The sequence below is a fragment of the Gymnoscopelus braueri genome, assembly GCF_963280865.1.
Source record: "Gymnoscopelus braueri genome assembly, chromosome: 5".
Lineage (NCBI taxonomy): Eukaryota > Metazoa > Chordata > Actinopteri > Myctophiformes > Myctophidae > Gymnoscopelus > Gymnoscopelus braueri.
Window position 1 is genome coordinate 45,702,949 of NC_137606.1, and position 17,833 is coordinate 45,720,781.

At 38.7% G+C, this 17,833-nt stretch overlaps 1 protein-coding gene across 2 annotated transcripts; it reads right to left on the minus strand.

Moving 5' to 3' along the window:
- Positions 1-7,437: 7,437 nt before the first annotated feature.
- napab (N-ethylmaleimide-sensitive factor attachment protein, alpha b) lies at positions 7,438-15,717 on the minus strand. 2 transcript variants are annotated; one of them, XM_080428840.1, is made up of 11 exons: positions 15,527-15,717; positions 14,219-14,298; positions 13,991-14,107; positions 13,770-13,816; positions 12,246-12,323; positions 11,647-11,702; positions 11,437-11,521; positions 11,162-11,266; positions 9,393-9,461; positions 8,969-9,019; positions 7,438-8,609 (listed from the first exon to the last, which is right to left on the minus strand). In XM_080428840.1, the coding sequence occupies exons 1-11, from the start codon at positions 15,622-15,624 to the stop codon at positions 8,508-8,510; spliced, it is 888 nt and encodes a 295-aa protein (XP_080284966.1). In that variant the 5' UTR covers positions 15,625-15,717; the 3' UTR covers positions 7,438-8,507. The 2 variants fall into 2 exon arrangements, with proteins under 2 accessions (XP_080284966.1, XP_080284965.1); XM_080428839.1 differs by having other exon boundaries at positions 13,991-14,298.
- Positions 15,718-17,833: the final 2,116 nt, after the last annotated feature.

The window sequence follows — 17,833 nt, forward strand, 5'->3', positions numbered from 1 at the left end:
GGATGGCTGTGCTGTGGTATCATTGTCACGGATGCAAGTTGTGGGATTGTTCGGGATGTCTTCGGCTGGAGCGTTGCGAACACTATGACTGTAGTCCACCTGCTGGTTGAGGGTTGAATGGAACAAGACCATAAACAAACCAGACAGGAGAATGATAGCCAGGAAGACTCGAATGCGTCTCCTTAATCCCATATTACTAAACTGTGAGGAAGTGTACTGAACAATAGGGTGTGACGGTTTAGAGAGAGGCCATGGTTCCTGGAGAGAATTTCCAATAAACTGGTCTATTGCCGTCTTCAGTCTCCAGCAAACCAGTGGCCTTTTGGGAGTACCTGTCATTGAGAAAAAGAGAAAAAACATTTAAATACATGCAACAATGTCAAAATGTATTCTGTAAAATTGCAATTTGTGAAACTCTGAAAAGGGGTAATATGTACTCTGAGCTACATCAGGTCATGGGGTCATGCATATGAATGCATGCAGCAGGTTTCATACAATCCTCCCATTAGAATTTGAGATATCTTGAATGGCAATGGTAAGTAAGGCCTAAAGATGGTACAAGACAAAAGGCCATGGGGTCACCAAAAACAGTGCATTAAGTTTGATTGCTACCCATTATATTTTTAGATATTAAAAAGGTAGGGTAAGTGATATTTTTGGGTTAAAACAAAAAGTATTTTGTTAAAAGGTTAAAGCACTATATTCTGATAGTAATCATTGCTATAGAGTGTTTGTTCAGTAACAGGAGTCTCACCGTCTCTCCAGCTCTTTAATAAACAGAAAATAAATTTTCCGGTAGGTGTCAAAATCTCAGCCAATCAGGAGAAAGTACCCATTTTTAAGCTTCATTTTTATAGTGTTCCAGTTCCAATTTTGCCTGCTCATTTCTTAGTGTCTTCACTTCCAATTTCACTTGTTTAATCTATATCCTGATTGAGCCCTCTATCCTAATTGGATAAAATTGGAAATGAAACTGAAACGAAAATGCATTTTCTGTTTTATAAAGAGCTGGAGAGACAAGGAGACTCCTTTTACTGAAAAAACACTCTCTAGCAATGAGTACTATCAGAATATAGAGCTATTTAACACTTATTTTAACCAAAGAAAATCACTTACCCTACCTTTAATTGGAAATTCAACTAAGCGCTCAGTGAACACAGCAGAGTGCTCCCTACCCCCGTCTTAAGGAAATCAGAAACCGCGTCTGCACCCGTTCAGCGCTCATCCTAGGGAAACAATTATCACACACTGTGAGGCTAGGGTAACATAATCTGATGGATAACCAAATGCGGTGTAAAACCACACTGTTTGCAATCTAAACAACTAATGTTGGGAGTGTATGCTATGCCAGGATTTGTACGTAAAATTGGGATGCCAGAAGAAAAAAAAAAGTAGGGGGGCTTTAGACCCAAAAAAAAAAAAAAAAAATCACTGAGCTCAGAGTTACAGCTTACTGAAAAAACAGGACTTTTAAGTCATTATAAAATACTTTTCATCCAGAAAAGGAAGATGGTGCTGCTATACTAGTCATAAACACGGTCAGTGTTTTGTAGGTCAAAAGCGTTTCTTTGGTGGTCTGTGAATTTCTGCCATACAAAACTAGAACAACCCACATCCGTCCGTTAACTGTTAGCAGAGGGATGTGGTTTATGGTTTTCTATAGACATGTCCCAGCACAGTACAAATGGAACACTTTGTACACTCTCAGAGTTATGTGGTCCTTGAAATTTTAAAGTTTGAGAACCACCGGTATTGTAATTGTATAGCAGACGTGAAGTCCACATACCAGCTCTGACAGTGTGATCAAAACCGGTTCCAGAAACGGTTCCAAATGTGATGGAACCGATTCCGGTTCCTTTATGTTGGATCCGGTTCCTCAGATTCCAGATCGCAACCCTAAGTATCAGGATTGGTTTCCAAAGCAATAGTTGGATGTTTTTTCTGCACCGTTCTAGCTCGAAAATTGAATTTAGATTTCCCCAGACGTATTGGTACTGGTAGGCCATCGTCTGGCTAGGCAAGATTATCATGGTTCCAATCCTACTTCAGTCAGTACTACTAGTCAACCAGTAGGTGCCCTACCCGACACCAGGGTCTACAGTTCTCAATAGACCATATTCACACAGCGGCCATGTTGCTATTAAGTCAATGAAGTGCCACCCCGGTTGCCACTGCAACTGGTTGCACTTTCAATGTTAAATTCCAAAATGGCCGACGTGTGAATATGGTCTAATAGGGCAACAACCTCCAACCACTGCAGATATGCTGTGTATTAATAAGTATATTATATCAACAACATATTTCAATCAAAATCTCTCAATAACTTTCAAACATTAGGATATGACAGAGATATAGCACTTGTGTGGGGTGACAAAACCCAGGACTGTACTTTAAATCTAAATCATCATCACAACACGAGCAGTTCTCTCCAGGGCCCATTTCCGCTGATACCCATCCACTGGTATCCGTGGAGCCGGGGGCTCGCATCGGGGCCATATATCTCAGTGGTTCTCAAACATTTTTACATCAAGGACCCCCAAATTCATACATTTATATGAAATGATACTGTATATAGTGTGAACAGGTTGTTAGTGTAAGTGTTATACTAGACGGCTAGCGAAGAATACATAGTATCTCTTGATAAGAGTGTTCAGGAGTAGAATGTAGGCTACTGTGGTGTAACCAGTGAATTCTGGTTGCATTTTGATTGTAGCTGTCTGATAATGAAATTGACAGTTGCTTCAAGGTCAGCTAATTTATGGTGGCAAAGCCGGTTAGCTTTCAGAATAGGTTAATTAAGCTGTCTATTGCTTTAAATGAATCCATGTCTGGATGCAGTGATGCTATCTTTGCATTTCAGTCCAACAATTAAATTGCATTGCATTACCAATTTCATCCAAACTGGAGAGAGCTCATACAGGAGGATACAGGATAAGCAAAGGGAATTGGAATTGATGGAACAATGAGATCATGTTTGTTGGGATCAGGCTGGTTGGATGAATTAGTAACAGACCTGTCGTCGTCGTCCCCCCCCCCCCCGCCTCAATTCAGCTACAAAAGTGTGCTGCAGTAACACAAATCTAACTACATACTTGTACAATGTTTCAACGACCTACAGTCACCACACACACAAAACACACCATTACTTATTATTATATATGCTAGGCTAGCCCTGAAACGTGACTGTCATACCATGACAGACCATAACCTTAGTGGGGAACATAGAACCCGGGGAGCATAGGTATGACCCCGACGAGCGTTATGTGAACCATGGCTAATGCTAGGCCTGCATTTTGTTTACTTTTCAGGTTACTCTCCAATCCAATCCACTTCATTTATAAAGCACATTTAAAACAACAGCGTTGAACCAAAGTGCTGTACACTCAGTAACAAAAACATATACTAAAATACTAAGAGCAAAACAATACACAATAAACAGGGGGAAGAAAACACAGAGGGAGCAACGCAGACACATTGCCTAGTGGAAACAACAACTCAGTCTTAATCATCAAAAGCCAAGGAGTACAAGTGAGCTTTCAAACGTGATTTAATATAAACACAGGCCAGGTTTGAGAAGCTCTAACATGGAGTGGAAGATCATTCCACAGTTTCCACATTCCACTCTATTGCTAATATAACTTATTCCTGAACAGCAAAGTCAAAGGTGGTTTAATACATTATTAGTAGGCTAATGCGGAAGATTTTTATGTGAAACAAATTGATGTTTTGTTTCCATCTCAGCCAGCAAACTCTGTCTGCTACACAGTAAACTTTCTAGTCTGAATTAAAAACATGGTACCAAAGAGAAGGAAAACACTCTCTGTGGATGCAACTCTGTCTCTAGTGTTTAATTACAGGGAAGACCAACAGATTCATTCATTCCTGAGGGATCAATCTGACTGAGACTGAGCAACCTGAACTTCATACAATCAGTGGTGTTAAAGGGCAAGACCACTTTGGTAGAGGTTTGGGTTGTGTAGTTACCTTGCCATGATGTAACTCAATGGACAAGAAATCAAAAATAATGGCTCCATTGATTAGAAATTGATAATTCTAAATTTGCTCCTCATTGACTTACATTGTACGGTAAAACAGCTCTCAAAGTCACTCTTTTAGCACATAAACAAACGCTAACAAAGTTGATTCAGACAATATAGAACATCACCAAACCCAGTAGTTTTTTTTTTTTATAAAAATGTTAACTTCCTGCTGATTTTACTATTTGAAGATCCGGATCCGGATCCGCAAATCCAGTCCAGGTTTTCTTCTTAATAAAAATAGCAAAATCAACAGGAAGTTAAGATTTTTATTTAAAAAGAAAAACAGTACTGGGTTTGGTGATGTTCTATATTGTCTGAATCAACTTTGTTTGCGTTTGTTTATGTGCTAAAAGAGTGACTTTGAGAGCTGTTTTACCGTACAATGTAAGTCAATGAGGAGCATATTTTGAATTATCAATTTCTAATCAATGGAGCGATTATTTTTTATTTCTTGTCCACCTTTGGAGTTACATCATGGCAAGGTAACTACACAATCCAAACCTCTACCAAAGTGGTCTTGCCCTTTAAGTAACTACAGTTACTCAAGTATTGCACTTATTACAATTTTGAGGTATTTTTACTTCACAGGAGTATTTCCAATTTTCAGTACTTTTACTTCTACTCCACTACATCTCGCAGGCAAATATTGTACTTTTACTCCACTCTACAATTATTTGAAAACTTAAGTTACTTTGTAGATTTTCATATTATTTACAAAACATACATTACTCACTTCAGCCCTCACATTTTGGCCATTTGAAAATAGCCGATCTACATCTATTTACAATGATTCACATCTGCATTATGAGCTTGTAGATCTGCCATTTTCAAAAGATTTTTAAACATTTGAAAACTTGTGAAATGGGAAATTCTGCATATAGAGTACTTTCTACTTTTGTACTTTTACTCAAGTCAATTTTGAATCCCGGACTTTTACTTGTAACAGAGTATTTGCAGTATTGATACTTTTACTTAAAGTAAAACATACAAACAAACATACAATGAATGTCGAAGCCACACGTGAAAAACACCGATCACCAACAAGTCAAAGTAATATAAATGTTATAGATGCTTCGTCTTATTTTTATTAAATTGCATTTTATTTGACGTTGAGAGCATCAGAAAAGCAATCTGCACCCTGCTCTGAAGCTAAAGCATTGTCGAGTAACCCTGATACATGACTGTCATATCATGATTCATGACAGTCATGTATGAACTTCAACCTGGTGTTTGCACTTTCTCCATTTACGGCCAGGTCCCGTACATCTAAATAAATGTCCAGATTTCAAACATAAAGTGCTTACCCCATGGCCACGGATGTTACAATTATGTACGGACCCTCAGAAGTACCCGTATATTCCGTATTGTTCAATGAAAAGCATTTTAATCCGATCGGTGGATATTTTCTCTCTTTGAGTTATAATATATCAGAGTGCAATACACCTCCCAACCGATAGGGTCGCGTAGTTGACAGGTGAAAAAGAACGGAGAAAATAGCCACCGATCGGATTAAAATGCTTTTTATTGAACAATACGGAAGATACGGGTACTTCTGAGGGCCCGTACATAATTGTAACATCCATGGCCATGGGGTAAGCACTTTATATTTGAAATCTGAACGTTTATGTAGATGTACGGGCTAAAAATGGAGAAAGTACAAACACCAGGTTGAAGTTCGTTTCAGGGCTACTCTGAAGCTAAAGCATGATGCCGAGAAGAAACAGTGTTACTGTTCAACACTTACTGGAGAGTTGAATCCAAACAGACAAGGTCTTCAAATGCACTCATCAGTGACGACAGGTGTGCAAACATCACTCAACAATCTCCCAAAAATTCGTCTTTATATTTACATTATTAATCCCAATGTCTGTACCTGCTTCTTTACCGCTTACGTTAAACGTTGTGCTGGATGGATGATGCAGCGCAGGTGTTTCATGTGATTGTAGATCAGTTGAGGATGAGACGCAGACAGGACACGCCTCCAGTGGTGGTAAAAGTAGGCTACTGACATGATTTACTTAAATGTAGGTTAAGTGATTTTCTTTGGTCAAAATAAGTGTTAAATAGCTCTATATTCTGATAGTATTCTATTCATTGCTATAGTGTTTGTTCAGTAACATGAGTCTCCATGTCTCTCCAGCTCTTTATACTGTGTCTATGTCTGTCATCATGATTTGTGTGCGGGGGTATCTCATTTTAAACAAGCTTCGTTCTTTATTCTGAGCCTTCCAGTTTAGTTGACCTTATATTGTGAATTTGTACTTCCATGTACTGTTGTTCTCATGTCTTACTAAATAAAGTACATCAATCAATCAATCAATCACATTTATTAAACAGAAAATGCATTTTCAGGTCAGGATACCAATTTTATTCAATCAGGATAGTCAGGATACAGAAACAAGTGAAATTGGAAGTGATGACAAAGAAATGATCTGGAACAAATCTGGAACTGTAACACTACACAAATGAATGAATAAATGGGTGCTCTCTCCTGATTGGCTGAAATGTTGTCACCTACCTGAAAATGTAGACTTTTCTGTTTATTAAAGAGCTGGAGAGACAGGGAGACTCCTGTTACTGAATTTACTAATTATCATGATTACTCACACGCAATGATTACTATCAGAATATAGTGCTTTAACCTTTTAATACAAAAAGTTTTGTTTTAACAAAAAAATATCACTTACCCTGCCTACCTTTAAAGGTAGGTTATTATTCTTTTAATGATAAAAAGGTTAAAGTATTATATTGTCATAGTAATCATTGCTACAGAGTGTTTGTTCAGTCACAGGGCTCTCTCCAGCTCTTCAGTAAACAGAATATAGTACATTTTGAAGTAGGTGACACATTTTAAGCCAATCAGGAGAGAGCACTGAAAATAAAGAGCTGGAGAGACATGGGACTCCTTTTACTGAACAAACACTCTATATAGCAATGAGTACTATCAGAATAGAGCTATTTAACACTTATTTTAACCAAAGTAAATCACTTACCCTACCTTTAAGTAAAAGTATCAATACTGCAATGTCTCTGTTACAAGTATACAGAATTAAAGATGTACTTGAGTAAAAGTACAAAAGTAATTAAAGTACCAAAAGTAGAACTAATTATGCAGAATGCCCCATTTCACAAGTTTTCAAATGTATAAAATCTTTTGACAATAGCAGATCTACAAGCTCACAATGCGTCGCATTGGCTATTTTCAAATGGCCGAAATGTAAACAGAGCTGAAGTGGTAATGCATGTTTTGTAATAATCAGAATCTAAAAGTAACTAGTAACTAAAGTTGTCAAATAATTGTAGTGGAGTAAAAGTATATATATATATATGAAGAAATAACAAAAAAGTGTACAGTACTTGAGTATATGTACTTACACCACTGCACGCCTCCAATTAATACAGATTTGAAGTTCACTTTATTCAAACGTTTGACAGATTAACAGGATTTACATCATTATTTTAAGACCGTCATTCTGTGGACAGATCAGGCGGTAAAATGTGACCATGATAATGACCTGTACACAGTGTTGTAATTAGTAAAGCTCATTTATTTTCTGTATTGCATCATACGCAGGCCTAAAAAAAAGAAAGAAAAGAAAATCCAGCCTGATCAATCATGACAGAACAACATGTTAAAGAAAAAGAGGGGGGGTGTTCAAACAAAAACTGCATTTTAAATGATAATTGATCATGTCTTATTTTGTGGAACAAAACTTCCATGTGAGAGTGACGAATTAACGATAGATATGCTTAAATTTTCATCAAATCCAGCAGACAATTCCTGAGAATTTCGCAGTATAAGGCAGAGGGTTGTTCAAATCTTTGCTTCTACCATTGGGAGCCATGCAGTTGCATTGCACAGCATAGCCATGAGTGACAGATGACATGCACATATGACTGAAGTGAGTACTTTTTTAAGTACTCCCAAGTGCCAAGAAGAACCAGTCTACTTCAGGTAAAAGGCTGATTTAGGCCAGTGTTTTACTTTTATTTATTTTTATATACAATATACTTTGTAGAGCCAATGTAATCCACTGACATCCTCCCACCGTTGTTTTGAATTGTTAAAAATAAGAACATCTCTACAGCAGTATGCTGGTATGACGTATATTTGGTATTGATGGTCGCGGAGTTTGCATTAACAGGAGTATCATGACACCATCCCTTATTTATACTTAGTTGTTCGACGGCGTGACACCAGCGCACAATGAAGCATAAGTTACGCATAAGCGTGGCGTGCACTCGTAAAAGTAGTGTTTTTCACAAGACGACAATTGATGAGAGTAGGGACTGTGAAACGATCAAGGAAAATAACCACTGCACTTGGTAAGCAGGTCCTGTACAGTTTCGGTAAATGAAGATTAAAGGGGTCGTGGTAAGAAAAGCACAGAAGGATAAAAGGCAAACATAAACAGGGAGGTAAATAATGTGCTTATGAAGGATTGATGAGGAGCCGGAGTGATGGGGTCAACGCAGGTCACTCTCGTCCTCCTGTATGGTTTTCTTGATGCGCAAAAGCATGGTAGTGAGCCACTGGTCCAGTCTGGAGATAGTGTCAAATTCCTTCACCTGACACACACATGAAAGAAGGTAAGGACATACTGACACCTAGTGATCAAACATGATAGCTACTTTTACCAACAGCTAATAATCAAAAGAAGATACATTATAATTTTTCAAAATTAGCCAAACTACAAGCATGATGTTTTGAGCTTGTAGATCCTTTTTTTTTTTTAAGTTTCTGAAAACATGAACATTTTCATTGAAAGTGGTTACAAATCGGGCCACATTGACAGCGTAATTGCAGATATCAATGTAATCGAAAAAGTCAAATAATGGCCGATATATTGGCCAAACCGATAGATTGGTCGGGCTCTATTAATAATACATTTATCACGTAATTTTCCCATTTTCAATCATCTGCTCACCGAATCAGTATAAGCATCCACATTCTGTTCCTCAAAGGCGTCTAGAAGTTTCTGTAAGAATGGGGGGGAGGTCTTATTAGATTACGATGCTGATAAACCAGCTAGAGATGCAAACACTTTACAGCAGGACAATCATTCCAAATAGGAATTTTATCAAATAAGCATAACATTTAGATTCCAACATGCTCTAAAATGAATGTACATAATTATGTTCTGCGATGTGTTGTTGCTAGTTTATCTGTTAATTGTTTAATGCGCTGTTGTCACCGCACCACATGTGCCATACTTTTCAATAAAATGTTTATGACCAACTCTTTGGATGGGTTTGTTTCTAAAGTGTATATTATTCATACCATTATACATTAGAGACAACATCAGAGCTTGCAAAATTTTAAATGGTTCATTAAAAGGACTTTTAACCTACCTTCAAAAGCTTGCATTCTCGAGCATCTGAAAAGGCTGGAAACATTTCTTCATACTTCTGCACAGCAAGCTAGGGGACGACATGAAGATGAAAATATAAAAACACACATTAGCTTTGACATTACAGGCATTTCACACTCTCATTTTCAACCTGATAAGCAGATGGTTTGTAATACATCTTCAAAGCTAAATTGAACTTCCCATCTTGGGGTGAACTGAACCTTTCATTGTGTCAAAGTTGTGATTTGTCAACCCCTGGTGGTGAAAACAGGAGTTGAGCACTTAATCCTTGTATTAACATTAGCGTTTTATATCCAGGTGGGTCGTATTAACCTGGATTACCTTTCCACTTGGTACTCACTGACATTGAACCTTGGATTGTATAGCTATGTCAGTCCAAGATATAAGTCATAATATTGTCAATTATCTTCATCATTTGGGAATTAAGTATGGCATTTCCCTTGGTTGTTTCTTTTGGTTTTAAATTAAATTTATTGTAGCCAATTGTTTTACAGCAATCTTCCTCCAAGTGGTGGACAGGTACTTCTTAATTTTTTTATCCCACGATTTTTGTAACCCATTTTTTTCACCCAGTGCCAATTTCCTAAGTGATCCTGGGCACTACACCAGCCCTACACCAGTACCCCACAGCCTAGGGAGGCCAGGGCCAAGCTCATGCCTCCTTCAATGCATGAGAGCCAACTGACCTTCTTGTCACCTGACAGGGGGGAGTTTCCCCGGTAGCGCGTGGAAGGAACACGTTATTCCACCCAGTTCCCTTCCCCTCCATCAGGCTGTCGTGGGGGAGGCGGTATAGCGACCAGGATTACTACATGTTTTTGTGAGGGTATTAACTACCCTAGGAGACACGGGGTGGACAGGTACTGTACTTTACCCCTGCGCCACCAGGCGTCGGAAAACAGGTGTTGAGCACTTAACACTTGTATTAACATGTGTTTCATATCCAGATAGTATTCATCTGGATTACCTTTCCACCTGGTATTAAAGTGATGTTGAACCTTGGGTTGTATAGCTACAGTACCAGGCCAAAATATAGGTCCAATTATTGTCAATTATCTTTCGGAAGGCAGTATTGCATAATCTCGCTTGGAAAAATGTATAAATAAGAGTTCATTTGGAAAGTGAAATGTATTATGTTATTTTCATCCAAATAAGTTCCCTCTAAACTCACAGAATCCAATAGGTCTCAGATTTCGGTGCAACATCAGAACCTCTTTCATAATCAAACAATAATATAACATGTACTAGCACCATCTACAGTGGTTTACCAAAGTTCAACATCAATACATGAAATTGGATATCACTTTCTCATGCAACGTGCATATTGTGGCACTTGTCACATCCTCTTTCATCCTCTAGAAAGATGGCAGCCTAGTATCTACCAATTGTTTGTGTAGTGTACATTTCGTAGTTGGATCTGTGTGCATGAAAGAGTATTTCACATATTGCATTTCCCACTCATTATGTCCATTGTGTTTTTGACTATTGCATCTTGGGTTCATCTACTCTTGACTTTAATGCAGTTTTCAGCTATCCAATTACAAAACGAACACCCATGAAGCTTGTTAATGCCGGGTGTAATTTAACGGGGGCCCAAGTTTACGGCTTGCAACAGCTGTGATGTTATTACAATAAACAAATACAGCACAACAATGAAACCCAGCAGCAATGTTTGTCCTGGGATATGTGCTGACCACAGAGGTGACTGGCCAATCCAGTCTGATACTACTTAATAAAAACATATCTTACTTTTGCATTGAGCATGTCAACACAGAAGTGACAGAGCGCTGCTTTGAAGAAGTGGTCCTTGGCGCTGTACTTCAGCAGTGTGCTGTCCATCGCATGGGTTCCAACCTTCAACCAGAGAATAAAAATAATTTCTAATTTTATATCCCTATACATATCGAGTGTAGCTTTGAGTGCTTTACAATATTGAGAACAATAGACAATAGGCAGCTTACATGCCCAAAGTGATTAACAGTAAGGATATTCAACCTCATACTTGATAAAGGGTGTCATCACACCTGTTCATAAATCTCAATGGCTTTTGGGTACTGCTCCAACTGAGCTGCATAGGTTGCAACTTTGAGAAGGCACTTGTTTGCAGAACTGTAAAGGAAATATTAAGTAAAAAAAAGGTTGTAGTCATATACAAAATATACAATTATTCAAAGAGGATCCAAACAACCATTCCGGTTTTTATTTTGAGTAATAAATCAAAAATGAAATACTACCTCGTGGATTCTTCTCCCTTGTAATAGTCTGCTGCCTGTTCATAATGAGCAATGGCCTGCAGAAAATAGCAAATATTCAAACATACGCTACTGACACACACACGCACGACTGGAACGCTTCCTTGTTGGAACACTTCCTTGTTGTGTTTTGTTTTTGGTTATTAAACTGAATCCTGAAGTAGAGTTCTTTTTGGAAGGTAATAAACTGCTGTACAAGGCAGAAGGCGCCCCTTTTACGTTTACATGGGGTATTGAACAACCTGAAGTGGAATTTAAGTTCATGTATGGGACTGTGTGTTGTGTGAACTGAACTGAACAAATCCTTTTCAATAAAAACTTTTGTTGAACCGAGTCAATTGTGTTTGGAGTGCTGAACTTATGTTTTATGTGTTGGGTTAAAATAATTTACATTTGTTTGACTGTACATGAATTTAACCAGTCTTGGTTTTGATTTAAATATTTTCTACGTTAAACCGCTACACATGGTTAACACTCACCTTTGGGTGACATGTTACTGTCTTTGAAAGTTTGAGTTGCAGACACAGTGTAATGCCTAATAATATGAAAAGTTAATTTAAAAGATGAGTATTTCCTCTGACCTTATCAATGTCTACCAGCTCAGTCTCATAAATTTCAGCGATGTTGATGTGATGTTTGGCTGCAATGGTGAACCTCCCCTATAAGAAGAAACATAATAATAAATCAAAGAGAAAAGAAGTGAAAGGCTGTGTGTGTGCAGGGAAATACAAAACCAAACAAGTTATATTTATAGTGAGAACGCCTGTCACACTGTAATGCTGGCTTTGTGCCACTAGTCAAGTAGGATCTTTTCACCAAGGGACAGGTGAATGTCATTGTTGAAACAGGAAAACAGATGATATCACCCAAAAAGTTGAGACGTGGTGGAAACCACAGATGGTGAAGAAATTGTGGAAGAAAACAACAGATCTTGTTTTATCATACACTTATCTTTCATTATCTAAAACTGCAAGGGAGGCACGATTTCTGAATGGCGTTTAGTTAGTCTATTGGGTAACTATACACTAGTGTACGCATTATACTGCACGCAGCTGCACAGTAAAATCCTCTGTGTTTAATGGAGATTTGTACAGGTTGGTAGAACTATGCCTGGGATGGCTACTAAAGCCCCTAATTTATACGTTAGGACAGTGTTGCTTACCGAAAAGAACGATCTGGAAGCCAACGTGTCATGAAGTGATTAATTGTTAGCTTGTTAATATGTTCTTTTCGGCAAGCCATACTGTCCCCATCATCATCAGGGATTGTTTAGTCACTCCGGTCTAAACTGACACGCTACAGCTCGTTGTATTGGGCGGTCGGAACAGAACTAGTCGCCTGTCGCCATGCCAAAGTGGGTCGAATAGACAAAGTGTTACCAAGCCCCGTTGTGTACCACTACCACATGTCCACGGTGTTGCTCTATTTGGTACAGCTGAGCAATGTACAATAAAAGATGTGCCGTCTAGCATTATGGATGTGTGGGCACTGGCCCGACTATGTTTTCAAGTTGAAATTGTATTGTAGTTTGATGGCCAATTTGTACTTGGTTGCGCGCCGTGTCGCACACCTACAGTAAAATGGTCGATCTCCAACCTCACAGCACAATATAATCTGCCATTATATCTAGTACTATATATGGACGACATGTCTTGTAGCAGTCTGGCATGATCTGCTGCACTAACATTTCACTGCACATTCACGTACTCTAAGTGACAAATCATAATGATCTTTCAATAATGTATGGGAAAGTAAAATATAAAGACATATATAAATGTAATATCATCTCCTCTCTAACTCTTTCACCTTGAATCAGCCCAAAATGGACAAAGTTCAATGTTCTATATATCTGTTTGGCTTGTATTGAGATATTACAGTTACAGAAAGAGTTATAAGAGAATAGGGAGGAGTGAATAACAGGAAAGGAACACATAATAGGTCAATAACAGGAAAGCACAAACACATCAAATATACAAAGTCCAGTATACATACATATGGTGCCGCATGAATAAAAACAATTGCAATGGGTAGGTGGGAAGACATATGGCCCAACATTAACTATCACAACTATTTAACCCAACTAAGTAGAATTTGTTGAGTCTTACCATGTCAGTGTATATCTCAATAGCTCGGTTTAGACAGTTTATGGCCTCTGTTGACAGAACAGACAATTAGACACACGTTCTAAGCAGGACCCTAAAACATACCTGTCTTTATATACCTAGTTCATCAATGTACTGTAGCTGGAAGCTGGTGTTGTGAAATAGGGCATTACAATTGTGTGTTGTCATGATGACATACAATTGTGACACCAAGTAAAGATTACCTTGTGGATCTGCTTTTTTGAAGGCGTTTCCAGCATCTATGAAGTTAGTCGCTGCATCGTGTTTGCTCTGCATCTGTAGGTGAAGACAGGCAGCTTGCGAGAAGGCATTTCCTGCAGCTGAAATGCAGATTTTGAATAAAAGATGGAAGGAATCAATAACAATAACTACAAAACAAAGAACTAAAAAGACTGTGTTTACACTGAGACATGAAAACAAATTGCTCTTACCACACCAATTTTTGGCCATCTTGTACATATTTGCTGCCCTTGCGTACATGTCGCAAGCCTCTTCCATTTTAGAGGAGCCACTGCATCAACACAGGACAAGTAGAATAGTGATAGTAAATAGGTGCAGTTAGTACTATACAGTGGTTGCCTTTGAATCAACGAGACTAATAACAATAATAATAATACAAAATGTGAGTTGCTGTTAATTATTTTATTTTATAATGTGATGAAGCCTTTGTACTGAATACATTGAATAAAGACTGAAACGGTAGTAGTGACTGTATTGTGACAGTTCTACAGTGGTTATGTTAGAGATAATAGCAATGATACACACAGCTAGGTGGCTAACGTAAGCCGAACGACTAATTCATATTATAATGTAATTGTTTTTTGATTGATTGAAAACTTTATTAACAGTTTGCAAATAGTACAGTGGTACGATTATACAAATGGTGCTAAAAGGACAATACAAAAAGCCCTGAAGCCTTATTTCCATTGTGCTCCAGTGTATTCAATTCATCGGTACATTTAAAGACAAACAAACAAAAATGTAAGCGCCACAATCCCACAATGATTAGATCTGGCAACAACCCTGCTTACAGTACAGTCGCAATACGACAGTTAAAACGTCTCATTTACACGATTATGGTATGTTGACAGAGAGCTAGCATCATGTTGACAGAGAGCTAGCATCATGCTAACTAAATAGCAAGTGGTGTTGTTTTTTCCCCTTAAGCATGATATACCTCATCCTATCACCAGACCCCCCCCCCCCCCTGTTTACTGTACATCATCTTTTTTGATTACTACTCGTTTATATGTATTTGCATAGTATTGTATATTTGTCATTAAATGTTACGATGAATTGAATACACAAGGACCACAATGGAAACAAGCTAGCCGTAGAATATGACTCTCGTAGATGTATTTTATGATTCTGACATAAAGAAAAATGTCAGAATCATAAAATACATCTACGAGAGTCATATTCTACGGCTAGAAACAAGCCATAGTGCTTTCTTGGGCTTCATTCTTTTAGCATCCTTTAGTATTGAACTGTACTTTCTGTGCTTTTTTTTTTGCAAACTGTCAATCAATCATACTTTGCCGTACGGCGGAGTCGCGCACAGAACCCCGCAGATCTACAAGGCCACACAGCGCATCGCGTGCGGCGCGCTGTGATCTTGGAGATCTGCTGTTAAATGATGCATCGGCGACGCGACCGCCTCTTCCGCGATGTTGGCTCATAGTGTATCGCCGTTAGCTTTCCAGTGCTAACTGCTAACGCTTTCTTTATATTACACTCACCCGAACATCTGTCCGAAGAACGACGTGGACGACTTGACCTTCTTGTCGGCCTCGGCCATCAGCGCCGCGGCCTCCTTCTCCTTCCCGGAGTTGTCCATGTTGTTGTTGTTCCTCCTGGCACTAGAAACACAGTAAACACACACACACTGTTCTGATGTAGAGCCGCCTGTTTACTGTAATGTCTGTCTGTCTGCCTGGTCACAATACTACTGATAGTGTATTACCAGTGTTGCCAGGTTTTGTGCGAGAAACAGGCAACCGGGTGTAGGAAAACAAGCTCAAAAGAAGCGACTATAATAGGTCACATGAGCACTCTAACCCATTGGCTATTTGAAAATAGTCGATCTACAATATTAATTTGTGGGTCATTGACCTTGACATGAAAATGTTTGAGAACCACTGGTTTAAACAACATTAGTTAACAAGTCCAAATAAGCAAAGAAACAAGCCCAAATAGAGAAACAAGCAATAAGATAGGAAAACAAACCCAAAGAAGCGACTAGGCTACGGTTATTTGAAAAAATCTTAATCTTGGGTAAATGTTAAGGTTATTTTGGAACATTTTAACAACACAAATATTGTATGGGGGGTCCCCGGCACAACTTATTTTCAGATGGGGGGGGTTTGTGAATTGTGCTGTGGACAAATACATATTAATTTGGGGGTCCTTGACATGAAAAAATGATGAACCGCTGGTTTAAACATTAGGAAACAAGCCCAAATAAGCAACAACTACACTCTAGAAACAAGCCCAAAAAACCACAACCCGCAAACTAACAATATTTACCTAACCCTGTGATGATATATGATATTGCATGTTTGGTGCTATTTTTATATGTTGATGAATTGAATACCTAGGAGTCGGACCCCAATGGAAACAAGACCGCAAGGACTTTTTTTGGTGTTATCCTTTTAGACAAAGTGTTTGAGTGTACTCGTGCTGTTTTATATTTCTGTCTAATATTCAATCAATCAATCAATTACAAGCAACTTTACAGAAAAATAAGCCCAAAGACGCTTATAATAAGCGGACATGGCAACCCTGCTGCTAGCGTACTCGTAACCTCACTTCCCGCAGTACCTATGGAAAGCCTGGTTTCCATCGCGAGTTTCCACTGGTGCCATCCTGTGTAGAGCCCGCCTACTCAACCAAGTGTATCCGGTTAGTTCCAGCACGCACATTATAGGCAAGCACACAGACCGTTTCCGTGTCCGCTGGTTCTCATTTAGAGCGGATATGCAACGTGGCAAAAAGCCAATTGATCCCACTTAAAAACCGTCACCTCGGGCCTATGCCTCGGTCACGTGACGGATGTTGCCCGTCAGCTCGAGTCACGTGATACCATGGTCAGTCACGTGATGTGGGTTGTGAGAACAACAGTAGCAGCAACGTCGTCACAACAGAAGTTCACTTGATGACGGTGTGTGTGTGTGTGTGTGTGTGTGTGTGTGTGTGTGTGTGTGTGTGTGTGTGTGTGTGTGTGTGTGTGTGTGTGTGTGTGTGTGTGTGTGTGTGTGTGTGTGTGTGTGTGTGTGTGTGTGTGAATACTTTATTAACAGTTTACAAAAGGATGCTAAAAGGATAAACCCAAGAAAGCACTATGGCTTGTTTCCTTTGGGGTCCCAATATCATTATTATTGGCCTGTTATAATAATAATTAATATTTTTTGTGTGGTTGCTTAGAAGGCAACCGCACACACACAAACACACACACACACACACACACAGTGTTGTTTAACAGTTTGGTAAAACAAAAAAATGTTTCTTGCGGATTAGAACAATGTCAAATCAATATTATATATTTATATATTGTTTTACATTTTACAAGAAAATATCTTAAACAATAATATTGTACCATGGTTTTAAATTTAAAACCATGGTTACCCCTGTCAAAATGCATATGAGTGTACCAAATGGTGTATCCCTGTCAGAATCATAGGCTGATTATGAGACACTGGAACCCTAGAAATTGGCTTGTAAAAGGCCCCTCCACACTGACTGGTACGCTGACTTGCAGCCAGCATAATAGCTCAAATTTGGTTCTACCTGTGTGTCAACAGAATCAGCATCGTACAATGGTGACACACGCCGAAAATAGTTGATCTACAAGCTCCCAATGTGTCGTCAATGCAATGTGTTCTGAGCTTGTAGAACAGCTATTTTCAATGTGTCGACTCGTGACGTTGTTGTATTACGAGGTTAACGATGTATACATCAGGCTTAAGATACACTAAACACTGACTTAAAAGGTATATCATGGTTGTTTGTTTCTTGTGACATCTTCAAAGTGAATGTTTAGGCTATTC